At 39.9% G+C, this 17106-nt stretch overlaps 2 protein-coding genes across 5 annotated transcripts in view; both read right to left on the reverse strand.

The window, feature by feature from the left end:
• Nucleotides 1–463: 463 nt before the first annotated feature.
• ISCA1 (iron-sulfur cluster assembly 1) lies at nucleotides 464–7439 on the reverse strand. Its single transcript, XM_064736543.1, has 4 exons — nucleotides 7288–7439; nucleotides 5196–5249; nucleotides 3378–3483; nucleotides 464–2914 (listed from the first exon to the last, which is right to left on the reverse strand). The coding sequence occupies exons 1-4, from the start codon at nucleotides 7366–7368 to the stop codon at nucleotides 2766–2768; spliced, it is 390 nt and encodes a 129-aa protein (XP_064592613.1). The 5' UTR covers nucleotides 7369–7439; the 3' UTR covers nucleotides 464–2765.
• A 3466-nt stretch (nucleotides 7440–10905) lies between these two features.
• The window catches only part of TUT7 (terminal uridylyl transferase 7), a 33013-nt gene continuing 26812 nt past the window's right edge, over nucleotides 10906–17106 (reverse strand). Inside the window, exons 26-29 of one of the 4 annotated variants that reach the window (XM_064735743.1) lie at nucleotides 15675–15994; nucleotides 13844–13920; nucleotides 13609–13672; nucleotides 10906–11913 (exon numbers count right to left, since the gene is read on the reverse strand). In XM_064735743.1, coding sequence (XP_064591813.1) covers nucleotides 11846–11913; nucleotides 13609–13672; nucleotides 13844–13920; nucleotides 15675–15994 — 529 coding nt within the window. In that variant the 3' untranslated portion in view covers nucleotides 10906–11845. Of the gene's footprint in view, nucleotides 11914–11994; nucleotides 13673–13843; nucleotides 13921–15674; nucleotides 16013–17106 lie in introns of those variants that run through there. The other 3 variants (XM_064735741.1, XM_064735739.1, XM_064735740.1) reach the window with 3 other exon arrangements.

Raw genomic sequence — 17106 nt, forward strand, 5'->3', positions numbered from 1 at the left:
GCACTGAAGTGCAACAGTGAAGAATACCCTTTGACTCTTATCCTGGAAACGCCTAGTCAGTTCCAAAAACCTTTTATGTCAGCAGTTACTTCAATCAAAATCATTATCCTACACTGAATCATACCATAAACATTTTTGCTATGTGAAAGCCTTCAAGATATATTCATCTTGTCTGCTAGAATTTTTACCATGAGAATAGTGTGTAATGAATTTTAATAGAAGGCTGTGCATTAACAGTGCACTCTCCCAGATGCATAAATATCTTGTGTACACAGTTAACTAATTTTTTTGCCATATATTTCTATGTCATTTCAATGCTGTTAATATCTGGAAATGTTTAATATTTTGGGGAAATACTAAGTCAGGTAACAGTAGCATTGTGTCTACTTTGTAACCCCAGCATACAAGCATGTTCTCTCCCCCAGTGCTTTATTCCTTTAAAAAATCATTCAAGATAGGAATATTTCATGGTTACCAACAGGCTATATTTATTGTAATTGAGGACTCCACATACATTGTTGCACAAAATTATAATGGACCAATCAACAAAACCATACAGTTTGTATGCAACTGTAAATAGCACTTTAGCAGTTTAACATATTGTGCATTAGTTGTCTTAGTGAGGTGACAACTTAAGATGATTGCTTCACGGGAGTACAAAAGTGCAAACTTTCATTCAAGGCATACACAAATACACAAAAAGGATTACTATACATGCCACAGGTCTAAAATAAACCTCAAACCAATGCTCTCCACCCCAAAACAAGTTAAATGAGTAAGTACCAGCACTCTTAGCAACCATCAGTGTTACCACATTCAAAGTCTTATCTCTAGCAAGAAGCAGAGAAATGCAATCTGAAGAAATGCCCTTAGCTTGGAGTTTTAGATGTAATGCAACTATGTCACATGAACTCCATGTTTTTGTTTGGCAAGAGTGAAAGAGTTACATCACTACAGAAGCACTTCACCAGTGTATGACCACTAATTCCTGAATCACTATATGGAGTAACTGTGTGCAACAGTTGACTGTTGAAGGAAATAGTGTCTTTACATCAAAAGGTGATATTCAACTAAAATTCAAGTATTTACTATTAGACTGTAAGTAATTCTGATCTTCTGTTCCTGTGCACTACATAAAGCAGATGAAGCGTAATTTTTCATTTTTTCATTTTTATTCTTCCCTTGCTCTGGGAAAAGGTGTAGAGGGAAGAACCAAAACGTAGGTGCAATGCTACATCTACAGCAGTTGGTGCAGATATGTGGTGTACAACTGTCCACATCAAGATGATCTCTGGATTTTCAACACACAGCCTTAATGCTCTCAGATCATTCCCATCTCAACACCTACAAGACTCCTGCTGTCCCCTCTTTTTTATTTTCACCAGCTGTTCAAATCTGTTGCTCAAGCAGACATGTTACCTTCTATTCTGCACAAGTGAGCACCTGAGCTGCACAATGTCATCTCTGGACAATGAGGAGATAAAAGGGTGGAACAGTTTCTCTCTCATACCAGGTTGGGAAGGTCTGGAGAGACTTATACACTTCTGTATCAGCACCAGTGAAGAACTGCTGCAGATTGTATGAGCTTGAAAGACACTTGTTTACAAAACCAAAATTATGATTAAGTAAATTCCAAAGAAAAAATGGCCTCTTACAGTATTTTAATTACTGCCTAGATTAATTTAAAAGTAATATGAAATACCAAGGGGTTTTTATCATTAAAAATGATTTTTCTCCTGTTATCGAGTTTAATCCAAGACAGGAGTTAAACACAGGGGACCACAAACTTTGGTGAATAAAATCTACTACTTAAGAGTTATGAAAAAGAGTTCAAACTCTAAATTAGTAGCATGCATGATTACAGAAAAAAAAAGTAATGAGAAATCTGAGATTTGTCTCTCAATAAGTTTTCATAGATTTTGGTGCAAACACAGCACATTCTGCGAACATGGGGAATAAGAATGTGGAAGCAGTTTTACCACCTTTGCAAATTAATTGAAGCAAGATAAAAAACTGAAATGTGAAGAACAAGGCCTGCGTATCGCTTTTTAGCCCTCCAGTACCCAGATACTTCATGCTTTGAAAATGACCAAGTACAGCAGGACTATGCCTTCAGAAAAGAAAGGAAAATAATTAAAATTAGGCTAGCCCTCTTCCAAGCATTTCTACAACAGGAGCTACCATAGCTTATTCACTATATTAATACATGAACAACATTTTTATTTCCCTGAATTTAAGGGAAAACAAACCACCAGAAAATGCACTTGTAAAAAGACGAAAGCATTGGAAAAGTACAAGATAAGCAAGGACTGTGTGCTTGTATATATAAATCTTTATAAATACTCACACAGAAATGGTGATGATTTTTTGTCCATTGGTTTGTTTGTTTTCCCCAAATCAAAGCAGAACACAATGTATTCTTTCAAATGGGTTTTGAATGGGGAAGTACGAGTAGGATTAGCAAAGAAAATGACAGAGGAAAAGAACAGTGAAATTTTATTTCCTTGGCAAGTGGAAGTACAGAGATGTTACTGCAGCACTCACTATTCTTACCTTTTAGATCCCAATTCATCAGAAATTACAGTGTAACTACATCAGGGTGGAATTTAACACACAGCTTATATTTTTGAATATGTAACTTTATTTTTCTTAATAGTATCCCCACTTTACGCAGCCTACAAACCTGAAGTAAATGCATTTGCATCTGAAAGTCATAATAGTAAGTGTTTTGGGCTGCTGAAAGTCAAAGAAGTAATCCTGAGATTTCAGATGTTAAAGCTTTCTCCACAGCCACATGTTCCTTTGATGTTTGGGTTATTGAAGACAAATTCACTGGACAGTTTGTCTTCTACATAGTCCATTTCAGTTCCTAGAAGTGTCAGCTGTGCCTTCTTTTCAATAAACACTCTAACCCCTTGAAAAGAACAGAAAACCAGAAATTACATACAGCAAAACCATCATTCACTTTGAAATTCACTTTTGACCAGTAATAAAAAAAGAGGAAGCTAAGTATAAAGACTACTAGTACAACTTGGTCTCCCTGGCCTAATGTGGGGCACTTCAATCACTATTTTCTTTCTACCAATAGAAATCTGGCAGAAGTCTGGAACTGTTACTTATGTGTGCACACGAATATCTGCTTTTTGACAGGGGATAAAAAATGATGCTGAGGGAAATAAGCTGTAGAACATGGCAACAAATCTCAGCCTGAGTACACAATTCCCATGCATAGCAGACAGTAACCCATTCCATACCCTTCTTAAAGTCTGTAAATCCAGGAAGATACAAAACTTTGACAATATAGATTTCTTCTCTCAAAATCACCAGATTTTATGCCCTCCCCAACAGAATCTTGTGCTGCTGCACCAGAAACTCACCATCTTGAACTACTTCTTCATCAGAGTCTCCTTTTGATTTTGTATATTCTAATGTGTAAGAAAGTCCATTGCATCCCCTTGTACGAACACCTACTTTCACACCTACCTAAATAAAAAGAAACAACAAAAAACACCACCACATACATGACTTCCTTTTTAAAACCTATTCAGAACATCAAGGTAAAAAGTATGCAGAACAATGAAGTGCTGACATTTATTTTTCTCTACTGCCTAAATGCAAAAGTGAATTACTGTAAACAGCTAAGAGGCAACTTTTTCTTTTTTCTTTTATAAATTTGACTGCCAAGGTAAAAAACCCATCTGATCCTTGCTGGAGTGGATCATGCCCTCCAGCATGCTCAAGTTTTGAAGTAATGAACCATAGGCAGTCATATAGGAACCAAAAAGACAGTCCCAAAAAGGCAGTCAAATTTCAAAGACACGTATTTTGTGACTTCAAATTACAGTTTACTGAGATGGTAATTCAGGTCGTATGACAGTAACATAATTATGAAGCTGTGAGGCCAAAATAAGGGCAGTTACTAGATTATCACAGAACTCTTGCTCTGTGATAATCTAGTAACTGCCCTTATTTTGACACTGTCAGAAAACTTACTTTAAACCAAAGTTCTGAAAAACATGCATTGGTTTTTTATTACCTCTATTGCCAAGAAGCAAACCCCTCCCTAAATCAACGTATGTATATGTGTATTGGTTAAACTGGCCTTAAAAGCCATCTTAGCCAATGTTTCTAACATTCACAGCATTCAACAAGGCAGACAAGAAGAGCATTCATGTAAAGAGAAAATCAAGAAGTTTTAACAAAGTAGAAAACTATTTGTGTGCAAGAATCTTTAAGAAGTATCCACATCACCTACGCACCAGCGCTTCCTAACTGAAGAGCCAAACTTCACTCTCTATGTCATATGTTGTGATAAAAATGTATCAAAATGTAACACTTTTCATTAAATGGGCTCTCAAGACAAACTGCATCCGATCCTGTCAGACGAAATACCTTTCTCTACAGGAACTGCTACAAAGAATGGGTTGGAAAACACAGACACCACTTAAAGCCAGGAAACGAATGACCATATAAAGTGTAGGCCCAGGGCTTCCTTAGGATGGTTTAAAACATTAGAACAAATAAGTCTAGTTACAGATATGCAGGAAGCAAAACAAACAATGGCCTTGGTTAATAAAAGAAATATTCTTCTTGGAACAATACTTACTGTAAAAAAACCCTAATGCTTGTTTTTACAATGATTATAAAAGAAGCCTATGTGTGTCTTTCCCTCAAGAAGAAAAGATGACAAACTCATCACTTGGTGAAACACTGGTTACTTAAAAAAACACATTGTCTGGCAAGTTTCCTAAGAATTCGATATTCTCCAATGCATATGAATATTACTTTATTACTGCATATTTCACAATGAGAATTCCTACAAGAACTTAAATAATAACAGCTGAAGAGCTCTCTCCCTATCAGAAATCATTACTATGTCATACTAAAGGGTTTCATTAAAATGTAGCTCAAAAACATCTGAAGCTTAAAGTTTTTCCAACTTCATTAATCTCAACAGTAACCATACAGTGAAGTACAGTTTTTACAGTCAGTTGTTTCCTGCATTTCATTTTATAACAAAACAAAGCTGGATATACAAATAAGCTTATGCATTCCTAACCAAAAAAATATGTCAACATCTCTAACAAATACCTCAGTGTTCAGTTCAAACTTCTAAGTTAGCCAGAAATGCTTTGCAATCACGAGCTGTACTAATACCTTAGCATACTCTACAAACTGACTCTATCTACACTTACATGGTCAGGTTTATCTTTCAGAAGCTCTTTTATCTTCTGGACAGCAGAAGGGGTCTGAAACACAAAAGAATACATATAAATTTGATTTTTTTGGTTGCTTATTTGTATATTTGCAATGAGTGCTTGCATGTATTAAAGCTGATGCCTGTAAGACACACACTGCTGCAAAACAGATGTCTCCTCAACCTAATGCACACAACCTCTTCTCACCCGCACTGCCAGCAAACAGATACCTCAAAAATTCAATCCTTAATCCTTAACAGTGGGGGTTTTGGTTGTTAGAATAAACAGTGGGCGTTTTGGTTGTTAGAATATCAGAGTGGCTTGGGTTGGAAGAGAACCTTAAAGATAATCTAGTTCCAACACCCCTGCCATAGCAGGGACAGTATGCCAGGTTGGTCAAGCCTTGGACATAGGCCAGGTTAGTTCAAGCCCAAACTGGGCTTGAACACATCCAGAACTTCCCTGGGCAACCCATTCCAGTGTCACACCTCGCTATTCCTAATACCTCATTTAAATCTCCCTCTTGTCCTATCACTGCAGTTCCGGATGAGAAGTCCCTCTGCAGCTTCTCTGTAGGCCTCCCGCAGATACTGGAAGGTTGCTGTGAGGTCTCCAGACAACCCTCTCTTCTTCAAGGAGAACAGCCCCAACCTTCTCAACCTGTCTTCATAAACGAGGTGGCTGCAGTCCTCTTACCACCTTTGTGGCCTCCTGTGGACTTGCTCCATGTCCTCCTTGTGCTGGGAGCCCAGAGCTGGATGCAGGTTCCAGGTGGGCTCTCCCAGAGCAGAGCAGAGGGGCAGAATCCCCTCCCTGCCCTGCTGCCCACGCTGCTCTGGATGCAGCCCAGGACATGTTTGGCTCTCTGGATTACAAGTGCTCATTGCTGGGTCATGTCCAGCCTCTTATCAACCATCACACCCAGGTCCTTCTTGATATGGCTGCTCTCAATCCATTCTCCACCCAACCTGTTGGTGCGCCTGGGATTGCCTTGCATTTCACTTCGCTGAACTTTATGAAGTTTGTCCACCTCTCAAGCCTGTCAATATCCATGTTGTTTCTTTGCAACTTTTTCCTCCAAGATCACTATCATAATTCATTCAAGTAACTCTTTCTTGTAAAACTTTTGTCACATATCCATTACAGATAAAAATCAGTTAGATATAGAGGGCTTATAGCCTACATCTCTCTCCCCATTAACCTTAAGGCGACCTCTGACTTATCAGCAGATAAAATTCATCATTCATGCAGATCTAGTTGATGCAGAAATGCAAGAACTAAATGCAAACGTCGAAATTTCCATTACATTCCCACAAGTTTCTAAGACACTAAGAAAAGCATTAGTAATGTGAAGGTCTTACCACGAGCCGAATTAAACACATAAAGCAAACTTCAAGTAGACTTGCAGCAGAAAATCCTTTCTAATTACCACTACCACTCTTGTTGTTAGAGACCCACTACTGAACAGGAATTACGCGCTCTGACAAACGACTGAGCTCTGTGCACTCGATCTGCCCCTGTTCCTGCGGAGACATGGCTGTACTTTCCTCTGCAGTGCTCTCAGAATCAGAGGTTGTTAAAGATCTCTGAGATCACCGAGTCCAACCTACGACCAAACACCATGTTTTCAAGTTTGGCCTCTCCAGCACGGCCGCTAGTACGGAATGCACGCACTTTACTATTAACAACAGGATGTACAACCTTCTTGGAAAGATCCTACGCGTCAGCCTCGGTAACCAACGCATTACCCTTTTCCAAAAAATTTCATCAAATACTTTTTTTGGAGTGTCTATGCGACCAGGCCCCGCGGTTCCGCAGACGGAGCGGCGGAGCGTGGGGCCTGCTCTCAGCGGGACCGCCGCGGAGCAGGAGCCACCGCCCGCCTCTCAGTTCGCCAGGGGGAAGAGGAGCCCGCTGCAGCCCGCCCGTGTCGCAGCCGCCCTGCTGGGACTACCGACGCCGGCCCGTCCCCGTCCTTGCGCCCGCCCCGCAGTTGCCAGGGGCCGCCTCACTGCCCGTGGCGCAGCTCCCGCACCCGCGAGGTGCCGCGGTGCCCGCGTCCCGCCCGCTGCCCGCCCGCGGCACTGACCAGCGTGAGGGCGGCGCGGGTCGCCTGGATCCTGCGCTTGCTGACGGCGCGCACCGTGGCGCGCACCACGGACGAGGCCATGGCCCGGCGCCCTCGGCCAGGGCAGCGCCGCCCGCACGCTGTGACGCCACCGCGCACGGGCCGCGGGCGGGGACGGGCGGCGGCGGCTCCGCCTCCGGAGAGGCGCCCGGTCCCGCCGCGGCCGCGGCTCCGCGAGGGCGGGGCAGAGCAGGCGGCGGGGCTGCGCGCCCAGATAAGCGGCAAAGACAGCCGGGACGCCCTGCCCTTCAGCCGCCCTGGCGGAGGCCGCGGCAAAACAGCCGGCCAATGTCACGTGGAAAGGGGAGGTTTTTCCTGAAAGCCTTTAATGATTGATTAGTCTGTCAGCGCCGTTGAAAGTCCAAGTTAACAGGTTACGGAATAACAATCTTTATTAATTTGGAGTGCTAGGGGGTTGGAATAGAGCTTAAAGATCATCTAGTCCCAACCCTTTTGCCGTGGGCAGCGACCCTGTCCACTAGACTAGGCTGGTCAAGGCCTTATGCAGAACTTCCCTAGGCAATCCATAACCAGTGCCTCACCTGCCTCACAGTGACAAATGTCTTCTAATACCTCCTTTAAATCACCCTCTTGTCTTGTCACTACAGTTCCTGACGAAGTCTCCAGTTTCCCTGTAGGCCCCCTGCAGATAAGAGAAGGTTGCCATGAGGTCTTCACTTAACTTTCTCTTCTTCAAGCTGAACAGCCCCGACCTTCTGAGCCCGTCTTCATAAGGGAGGTGGCTGCAGTCCTCTTATCAGTGAAGGCCACACACTTGAACAATTTCATATCCTTCTTAAGTTGGAGGCCCCAGAGCTGGATGCACGCACAAGAGGCAAGCAGGAGAGACAGAATCCCCTCCCTGGTCCTGCTGCTTTGGATGTAACCTTGAATTCTGACATTTTAAGGTTCAAGGATTGCTGGTGACGGTAGCTGACCGCAAAAATATATTCAGTGCAATATTTTAATTCAAAGCACTGTACTAAAAACCTCTAATCCCTAACAAAAGTCAGCTCAAGACAATAATTTACCGTTCACAGAACACTGTTCGTACCCCATAGTTGTCCCCACAGGGGCAAAGACAGGTTGAGCCTGTCAAACGACTTCAGAAGTTACAATGGAGTCCTTCCTAAGTTCTCACCCTTCTGAATTCACTTTTGTACTATTTGCTTATGTTTAGATGGAGCTTGAATGGCTGTAGTCATATAGCTTACCCTGTGAGGAGTGGTTGTATGTTGGGGGTGGCTATCTCAGAATACATAATGTGTCAGCCCAAGGAGAGTGATTCCACCACAGCTGCTGATTCATCATCAGGACACCTTCCTTTATCTCCCTTGGTTTTCAGCTGCTGTGCAGCTTATCAGCCAGAAAGGACCACTAAGTTCAAGCCTCTGCAAGAGCCTGGCTAGAGTGTACTCTACTCCACCCACCTTTAGCATGTACAGTGAGTGGGAAGTCAGGTGTGCTGGCAACATTCCACCCAGGGAGCAGCAATCCTATTTCCCTCTACAATTTCCATACCGTTTTACCCCCAGACATTTTCCCACACCAGAGAACAATGGAGGCCCATGAGTGCATAGTTTCCCACCTACAAAATACAGGCACAGAATGTGAATATTTATTGACTGCCACACTGGCAAGCATTTTAAAATAATGCATATGGCTATTCAATAGGAAGCTTTGGCTCAGAGGGCAAAATGCATGTGTAGAGTAATTCAGTTTGGACAAATCCCTGAGCGAAGTGCAGAGGACCTGGAACCTTCACAGACAATGCATTGTGTTTGCCCTCCTGCTGAGCAGGATCCTGCCCTTTCCTCTGGGTTCATGCCAGTCTGGGGCCAAGTGAAGGGGATAGCCATGCAGTGCTAAGGGCCCTTCTTGATCCCTGCCTGGTGCAAAGGCAGTGTGGGAGGAGAGCGTGAAAGCTGCTGGATGAACTGAGCTGCCATTCCCCAACTCCCGGTGGCTACAGCAACTTCACGCTGAAGAAACCCCAACAGCCTTGGTACACGGAGACTCATGCCATTACTTTAAGTTGAATGATGGCTATGCCAGAAGGTAAACAAGTACACATTTTTCATTTCCACATTCCAGCATCCTTAAATATGCTAGATGATACTTTAAATCCCTCTTAATGAAGTCCAAGCATAAGAAACACATTTGAGTTTCACCACCTCACTTACTTCCCTGATTCTGGCCTTAGTAGTTCTGAAGAGCTTGGTAGTAAGTCAGATGTGTTAGGTGTTTTTTACATACATAATTATGCTCTTTACTGAGGCACAGTAGTACTACTTCAAATATAAAGATAGCAGGTGTATAAAAAAGTTGTATTTTCTTTAGTTACAAAGAGTGTGTCTTTTCACACGTAATTCATGCACCTTGAGAATGCATCTCAACTAAACTACTCCTACTTAGCAGCAAGGGGGGTTTAATGCTCTACTGGGCTGAAAGCTGAAGTCAGTACACTTGAGGGGGGGAAGCTCATGTACAAATGCAGTTAATACCTCCTTCATCATTTGCACTCGACCATGCAGGCACAACTTTCCTCAGGATGCCTCCAATCATCAATTCTTAGTCCCCTGCCTGCTGAATATATGTCCACATGGAACACTGAACAAGGGCTAGAAAAATTGCCTTCTTCGAGACAGGATAAATGCAAAAATCAGTTTTAAAATCTAACTATTTCAAGTTAGATTTCAAGAAATATTGTTAAGTTATCAGTATGGAAGAAAAAGTCAACAACTTTCCATGCTAGAAAACTCCCATTCTAAGCAGCTATTTCAAGCCCCGGAAGCTTTAAGTAAAATTTTAACAGATGGGGAAGCAGTTTTAAATATGGCTACGAAACAAACCTCATCAGAACAATTACATTAGGGAAAATGTATGTGTGTGATCTCGTAGTTAAACAGCTAAATGACATTGAGTTACCTGTTTAAGACATTTAACTGTGTTGCAAACCTGAAAAGCCTTCATATTTCTAAATTTCTCAGCACTGATAACCTACTGTTCACAGCATAAAACGTATCCCAGCTTTTGAAAAAAAAGCTTTTTTTTTCACCGAAAGCATTTGAAATTCCTGTGAAATATGATGACAGCACTTTTTTCCAATAAAAAAGGCAGCATAAATAAACAACTGCCTGTCCCTCCATATCATTAAGAATGACAGAGTATGCACCTGGTTCAGAAAAGTTTATACACTTCAATTCCACTAGCAAAATTGGATGTAACTCTGTTAAAACTAAATAAAGCACAAAGGTAATAGGCTTGAAAATGTGTTTAGGAAAGAACACAGAAGAAATTATTTATGAAAGCAACACATCTGGTAGTTCATGGATAGCTGGCTTCAGATGGGTGAAAACCAGAACAAGACACAGGATAGTATTTCCCTAAGAGCCCTTTGGCAATTCTAGCTTTCAGCTTCCATAAAAATAGGTAGGGAAAAAAAATTGAACATGATGGTTCTAAATCCAGATAATTATAGTAAATTAACATTAATTCTACATTTCTGCATGTCAGGAATATTGAAAACTACAAACTCAGGAAAAAAAAGAGAAACTTAAGTCTGATTTTCACTTTTGTTTAAAATTTATTTCAGATTCATAAATTAACAGTGGTTTCAATTTTAACACATAACTATTTCTCTCTTTTGAACAAGGTAAAATGGTGCGTTACCACCTCTGGAAGGATTTCAAGTAAAACTCAAGTTCGTACTACTAATGAATGTAAATTCTTGACTGGTACAAGGATCCTCTTCATATTCTATGAAAATGGACATGTATTTTTCCCCAGTTGCCAAATATAATACCTCTATTTCTTAAAGCATTTTTGTCTGTATCCCCAAGGCCTTGAAAAAGATTCTTAGCAGCAACAAAACAGGACTGACCTGTTACCTAATCTTTCTTTCTTTCTTGAACACAAGCACAGCAGCAAATAAACTCCCATAAATCACAGAACAGAAAACAACCCCACAAAAATCTCAGTGGCACTGCTTGTCCAGAGATTGTTTAACATATGATGACTAGTGTCTATCTTTTTAGTTCTCTGGAGAAATAAACAAGAATATAGCAGTCTACAAACATCTCAAACACTTACACAAGGATTCAGTAAACAATCAACATTAATAAATATCATTTGCTCCTTCAAAAGATTCATTTTTGAAGAAAATATAATTTATTTGGCTAGCACATAGTTTTAGTGCAGTTTAAATGGTCAGGTGGAACAACAAAACCCTGAAAACAGTTCATTTTTAGTACTTGTCCTTTTCTAAATGCATTACCTAGTAAACAAATACAAAACATCATGGCTTTCTATTAAAATGGTAAAACAATCTATTATAAAGAGTAGGGGTCTGTCCACAGTTGCTTGTACTAGCAATCTAAAAGAAAACACCCATATTTCATTGAACTTAAGCTGAAGGTTGTCTATGCTGCTGTCCTGTGAATTCAGAGGCTTTAGCTAAAGACATTTCTTTTAAGTGAATGATGGGCCTGTGTTGCAATTTATCAGTGCTTAATATCCCTCATGATTCTTGCTGGGTCCTCTTCTGTGAGGCTTTTCCCTGAGTCATGTATTTATTGGAAAGGCTGCCTAAATTGGGAGAAAAAAACCACAATGCTTTAAAGGTATTATTTGTTGGTTTTTAAAAAACAAAGCCAAACAAAACCAAAACAAACAAACAAACAAAAAACCAACCAACCAACCAACCAACCAAACAAAAAACCCCACAAAAAACCCAGAAAGACATAAATGAACTGAAACAAAAAGACCGGAGAAAATTACTGTCAAGTCAAACTACAATGAAAGGAAACACAGTTCATCTTAAGATTCTTACCTGATAAAGGGCAGTAGGAAACAATCAGATACAAAATTGATAACTAGCATTTTCTTGAACTAAACACCTAATGACAAACCACTTTGGGTTACAAAATCCCCAAACTAAATTTGAAAACACCTTCCAGCAAAGACAAAAAAATGTGTCTTCCCAACAAAACTGATAATTTAATTTGAGATACTTAATTGCAGTCAAGTCTTCACAAACTTCAGAAAACTAATTAGGTCCCCCTCCAGCTGCAGAGAGATTAGTGTATATAATACATATGCATGGTGCTGAAGGTTTGCAGAGTTGTACTAGAAATTGTAATTAAAACAAAAGCAGCCGTTCTTAAAATCTTCATTGTACTTGCTAATAAGTATGTGAAATTGCAGTGAGGAAGCTACATTGTTAATCACGCATTTAAAGCAAAACATTTCTGATTCAGAAGGAGTACATAAAGACCTTTATAATACAATCTCACTGCTACTTCTAAATGTAATTTTTAACTTGTTTGCATTTTAGCAACCAAGGATGTGGTTTGATAATCTCTAAGTTAGTTTATCATGTATAATTCTAGACAATTACTGCAAGAAATCCTCACAGGAAAGCATTCCAAGTTTTGTCTCTGAAAAATCAGAAAATCTACCCCATGTAAGCTGAAACAGGAGAGATTGATACAACTCCACCATACTCTGCTGCAAACTAAATCCACCAGAGTCAGTGATATAAAGGCACAGAATTGTTATGCCCAAGTTTTGCTTCAAATACAAAACTCAAAATTTGTACACTTCTCCAGATTAAAAAATTAGGTGGCTTCAGCCTGTTCAAGCTGTCACTGTGTTCAGCAAATTAGCTCGAGTTTCTATGACGACTGATGAAGAACCATACAATTACAGAATGATTTGGGTTCAAGGTCATTTAGTCCAACTCTCCCACTGTGGGCAGGGCTGTCTTCAACTACATCAAGTTGCTCAGAGCCCCATGCAACCTGACCTTGGATGTTTTCAGGGGTGAAGCATTCACCACCTCTCTGAGCAATCTGTGCCTGTGTTTCACCATCCTTGTTGTAAAAAACTTTTGTCTTTAGACTAATGTAAATTGACCCTCTTTCTGTTTTAAAACATTACCCCTTACTATCCCCCGCTAAAAAGTTTCTTCCCACCTTTCTTAAAGGCCCCTTTTTATAACTGAAAGGCCACAATAGCCTTTCCTTGAAGCCTTCTTTTCCCTAGGCTGAACAACCCCAACCCTCTCAGCCTCTTCACAGAAGTGCTCCATCCCTCTAATCATCTTGGTGACTCTCTTCTGAACTGGCTCCAACAGTTCCATGTCCTTCCTGTGCTGGGAGCCCAGAGCTGGATGCAGGTTCCAGGTGGGCTCTCAGCAGAGCAGAGCGGCAGAATCCCCTCCCAACCCTGCTGGCCAGGCCTTTACACATAGGTTCTGAATTGAAATGAAGATATACAAACCTGACTGGGGACTCAAAAATACTTTTCCTTTTTGTTTCTTTTTTTCTTCATGCATAAGCACTCCCTATAAAAACATACATGTATCAATAAACCAACAAAACTGAAGTATTTGATTTCACAACATAGAAGTTTCTCCTTGAAAGCTTAGGTAAAGCTTCTCTTAATTACTTTATATAGGCTTTAAAACATATAAAAAGTAAAAGATGAAACCAAAGTGGCACTTGGTGTTGTTTACCTGATTTAATCTACCAGCATGTTTGACAGCAGTGGGGAAAGAAGGGGACCCGCACAACACTTCTGACTTTGAGCCATCTGAAAAAATCATAAGAAGGAGTTGCTAATTGGAAACTAGTTTCCATTACACTTATCATAAAACAGAAAACCACCAAAATATTTTCTATCTAGAATCAGAAAATGTAGACCGTGGGACATTGTTATTTTCTTCAACTTTATAACATGGAAAACTCACATGATGTGGAGACATACATTTAAGCTAGGAACCTACAATAAATTAATCTTCGTATCCTCCTCCTGAATCAGCAGAAGACGGGGAACTTAGAATGAATGAAGGTAAGGTGGTAAGCGAAGTGTCCATAGTCTCACAAAATGCAGCAATGCAAAGAGTGAATCTATTTGTTTGTAGTACTTTATTCAGCTAGGAAGAACTCTTGAGGCACTAAGCAAGCAATAAAAGACAAAGCCCAACCTACAGCAATTCTTTCAAATTGAAACATATTGATTCCCAAAATACAAATCATAGATAAAAACACCTATTGCAGAATGTACTATTTTAGACATATATACTGTACAGCCTAATAATATTTCTCCTGTGATGAATGCTAAATATGATTGACTGTGAAACAGTCAGGCATATTCCCCTCTACCTTAAGAGACTCAGTATCACAGCAAACAGAATGGCTGGAAGAGAAGTTTAGTGAGACAAGGTCAAAGATGAACAAACTCAAAAGTTAAATTTAGACTTGACATAAACCTTCAAAAGGTCAGAAGCTGAATGAAACATGGTTTCAATTTTTAATCAGCTCTTCTGTCCCTCCAGTACTTCTAGTAGTCTATCAAAGTAAGAATACTTCTAAATATATTGACAATTTTGAATATACTTGCACCATTTTCCTCACCCTTCCAGTATTTTAACACAATCCTATGTTCTCTTCCACTAAATGCATCTGACTATGAAGAGTTTCCTGATCTAAGGCAGACAAGATATTTCTGGAAGTAGAAAAAAGCTGGTTTGAAAAATATGTTTATATAAAAGACTCCAATCTGTTCCTTTAAGAGGTCAAGTTATGACTAATTTAGAAAACAATTTTTTTCCAGCCTGAACTTAAGTGCACCCAGGTTTACCTACAGGGAAACAGTGATACTCTGCTTCTTTAGAAGCTAATCACAAATACCACCTACTGTCTTAAGTCTCAGTTTTATCTTAGAAAGGTATTCCTTCACAACACAAATGATGAGTGATCAATCATATTTGAAAGATGACTTAGATGATTATATACTTTTGCTTAGCAGTGTTTCATCCAGTTCTGTCAGTCAGGCTCTATAAGATGAACTTCTGTATCCCTTCAACTGCTGAATCAAAAACATTATTTCATTTTATTCACAAAACTCAATCTGAGCAAATCTGTACACTTTTCATATTGACTTCAGGGTTGTATAGAATCATTCTGGTTTAGGTAATGTGAAGAGCTATAACACTAGCTTCTGTTGCAATTATGATGAACTGGAAGAGAAGCTTCCAGTAATTTGAAATGTTGGCATACTCATATATTGTGATAACAATGAAAGCAATTTCAACATATTTGATACTCGTACCATTTTTATTACAACTATCTTATCTGCTAAGAGAGACCATGCCAAATTTCCCAGGATACAGCACATTTCTGAAAGGAAGGTGAGGATGAAGGAAAAATAGCTAAATGTGACTACATTAAAAAACCCCCCACATTTACATGATGCAAAAACCTTATCGGTTAGTCACCCATGTTAAAAATACAAAAAGACCCCTTTAGCACTATTTAAACTACTCAGCTTTATCAGTTTCATACCTGCAACTCCTTTATATTGTGGGCATTCCTTTTTAATATGACCCTCTCTTCCACAGATAAAACAACGTTTTTCTCTTATGTCTCTGTCTTCCGGGCGCTTCCATTTCTCTGCTGATTGCCTGGGAGTCTTCTCTCTCCCAGTTTCCACTATTACCCTTGCTAGTTTTCTCTTCTGAGGTGTACATAGGTGCAACTTTCCCTCCTTGATTAAGTTCTCCTTTTCTGTTGGTTTATTCTGCATTTCTTTGTCCTCTTTGCTTTTTTTCTCCTTGATTTCTCCATACCTTTGTGTACCTTCATAATCACGACACCGTCTTAGTCTGCAGGAGCAGAAAGTGCTGCAGAGTTCAAACTCCTTACATTCACACACAGACTCAATAAAAAAACCAAACAGAAAACGCACATGCTGTCCTTAGACAAAATAATTCTTCAGTGGGACCAATAAAGTGAATTGCCATACTTTGACTCTTCCACCAAACAGTGCTGCTCTTCATCACTCATGATGTTACATATATTTAATAATTTAAATTTACAATTAGATGATAATACAGTCCTAAATACTAATAATGGTAACTCAAAAAATATAAAAACAAGTGAAAAATCTGTCTGCTCAAGTTGCATGCAATGGAAGAGAAGAAACACCAAGCAAAATGCTAAAGAAAATAATACAAAAATATAGGGCTACAGTTCTGGGGTTTTTCTATTTGTATGACTCAACCAGAACTCAGTTCTTTCCTTCTGAAACTGCATACTTACTCTAAATGTCTCTTCAGTTGAGAGAAGCTTCTAACATTCTATGTGACCTGAAGGTCCAGTAGTGAGGAAACACTACTACTATCAGACTTGTTTCATCTAACAAGGTCATACATGACTAGAAAAGGAGACAGGAGTGAAATCTCCAAATCTCAGGGTGATACCAGGCTCCTTTGGCAAGTTGGATGTATTGCTAATGGCCAGAAACTTGGAAAATACTTCACAAAACTGAATGAAAGGCAAAAGAATGGCACGAGCTTCAAGGTGAGCATCTTTTTTCTTAAAAAAAGGCATAAAAGGAAGGCCTGGGGAGCTATAGGTTGGTCGTTCTCATCTCTGCCTGGTAGGATCATGGAGCAGATCCTCCAGTAAACTATGCTAGGGTACATGGAAAACAGAGACACAATTGGTGACAGTCAACATGCCTTTGCTAAGAGCAAATTATGCCTCACAAATCTGGTAGCTTTATATAAATAAGGGTTACAGAAATGGTGGGTAAAGAAAGTGACTGATAACATGTACCTGGACTTCTGCAAAGCATTTGACACTGTCTTACACAAAATCCTTGTCTATAAAATGGAAAGATGGATTTGATAGGTGGACGACTCAGTGGATATGTTATTGGCTGGATAGTTTCACTTCAAGCATTGTGGTCAATCTCTTGATGTCTGTGTCAACA

The sequence above is a fragment of the Zonotrichia leucophrys genome, chromosome Z, assembly GCF_028769735.1.
Source record: "Zonotrichia leucophrys gambelii isolate GWCS_2022_RI chromosome Z, RI_Zleu_2.0, whole genome shotgun sequence".
Classification (NCBI taxonomy): domain Eukaryota; kingdom Metazoa; phylum Chordata; class Aves; order Passeriformes; family Passerellidae; genus Zonotrichia; species Zonotrichia leucophrys.

Bases quoted from the DNA above. Each gene is read 5' to 3' on its own strand.
- ISCA1 (XM_064736543.1), bottom strand. From the start codon at position 7,368: ATGGCCTCGTCCGTGGTGCGCGCCACGGTGCGCGCCGTCAGCAAGCGC. The intron at 3,484-5,195 runs GTAAGTGTAGAT...CTTTTTATTTAG, and splicing joins TGAAAGATAAACCTGACCAT to GTAGGTGTGAAAGTAGGTGT. The intron at 2,915-3,377 runs GTGAGTTTCTGG...GTTCTTTTCAAG, and splicing joins TGAAGAAGTAGTTCAAGATG to GGGTTAGAGTGTTTATTGAA.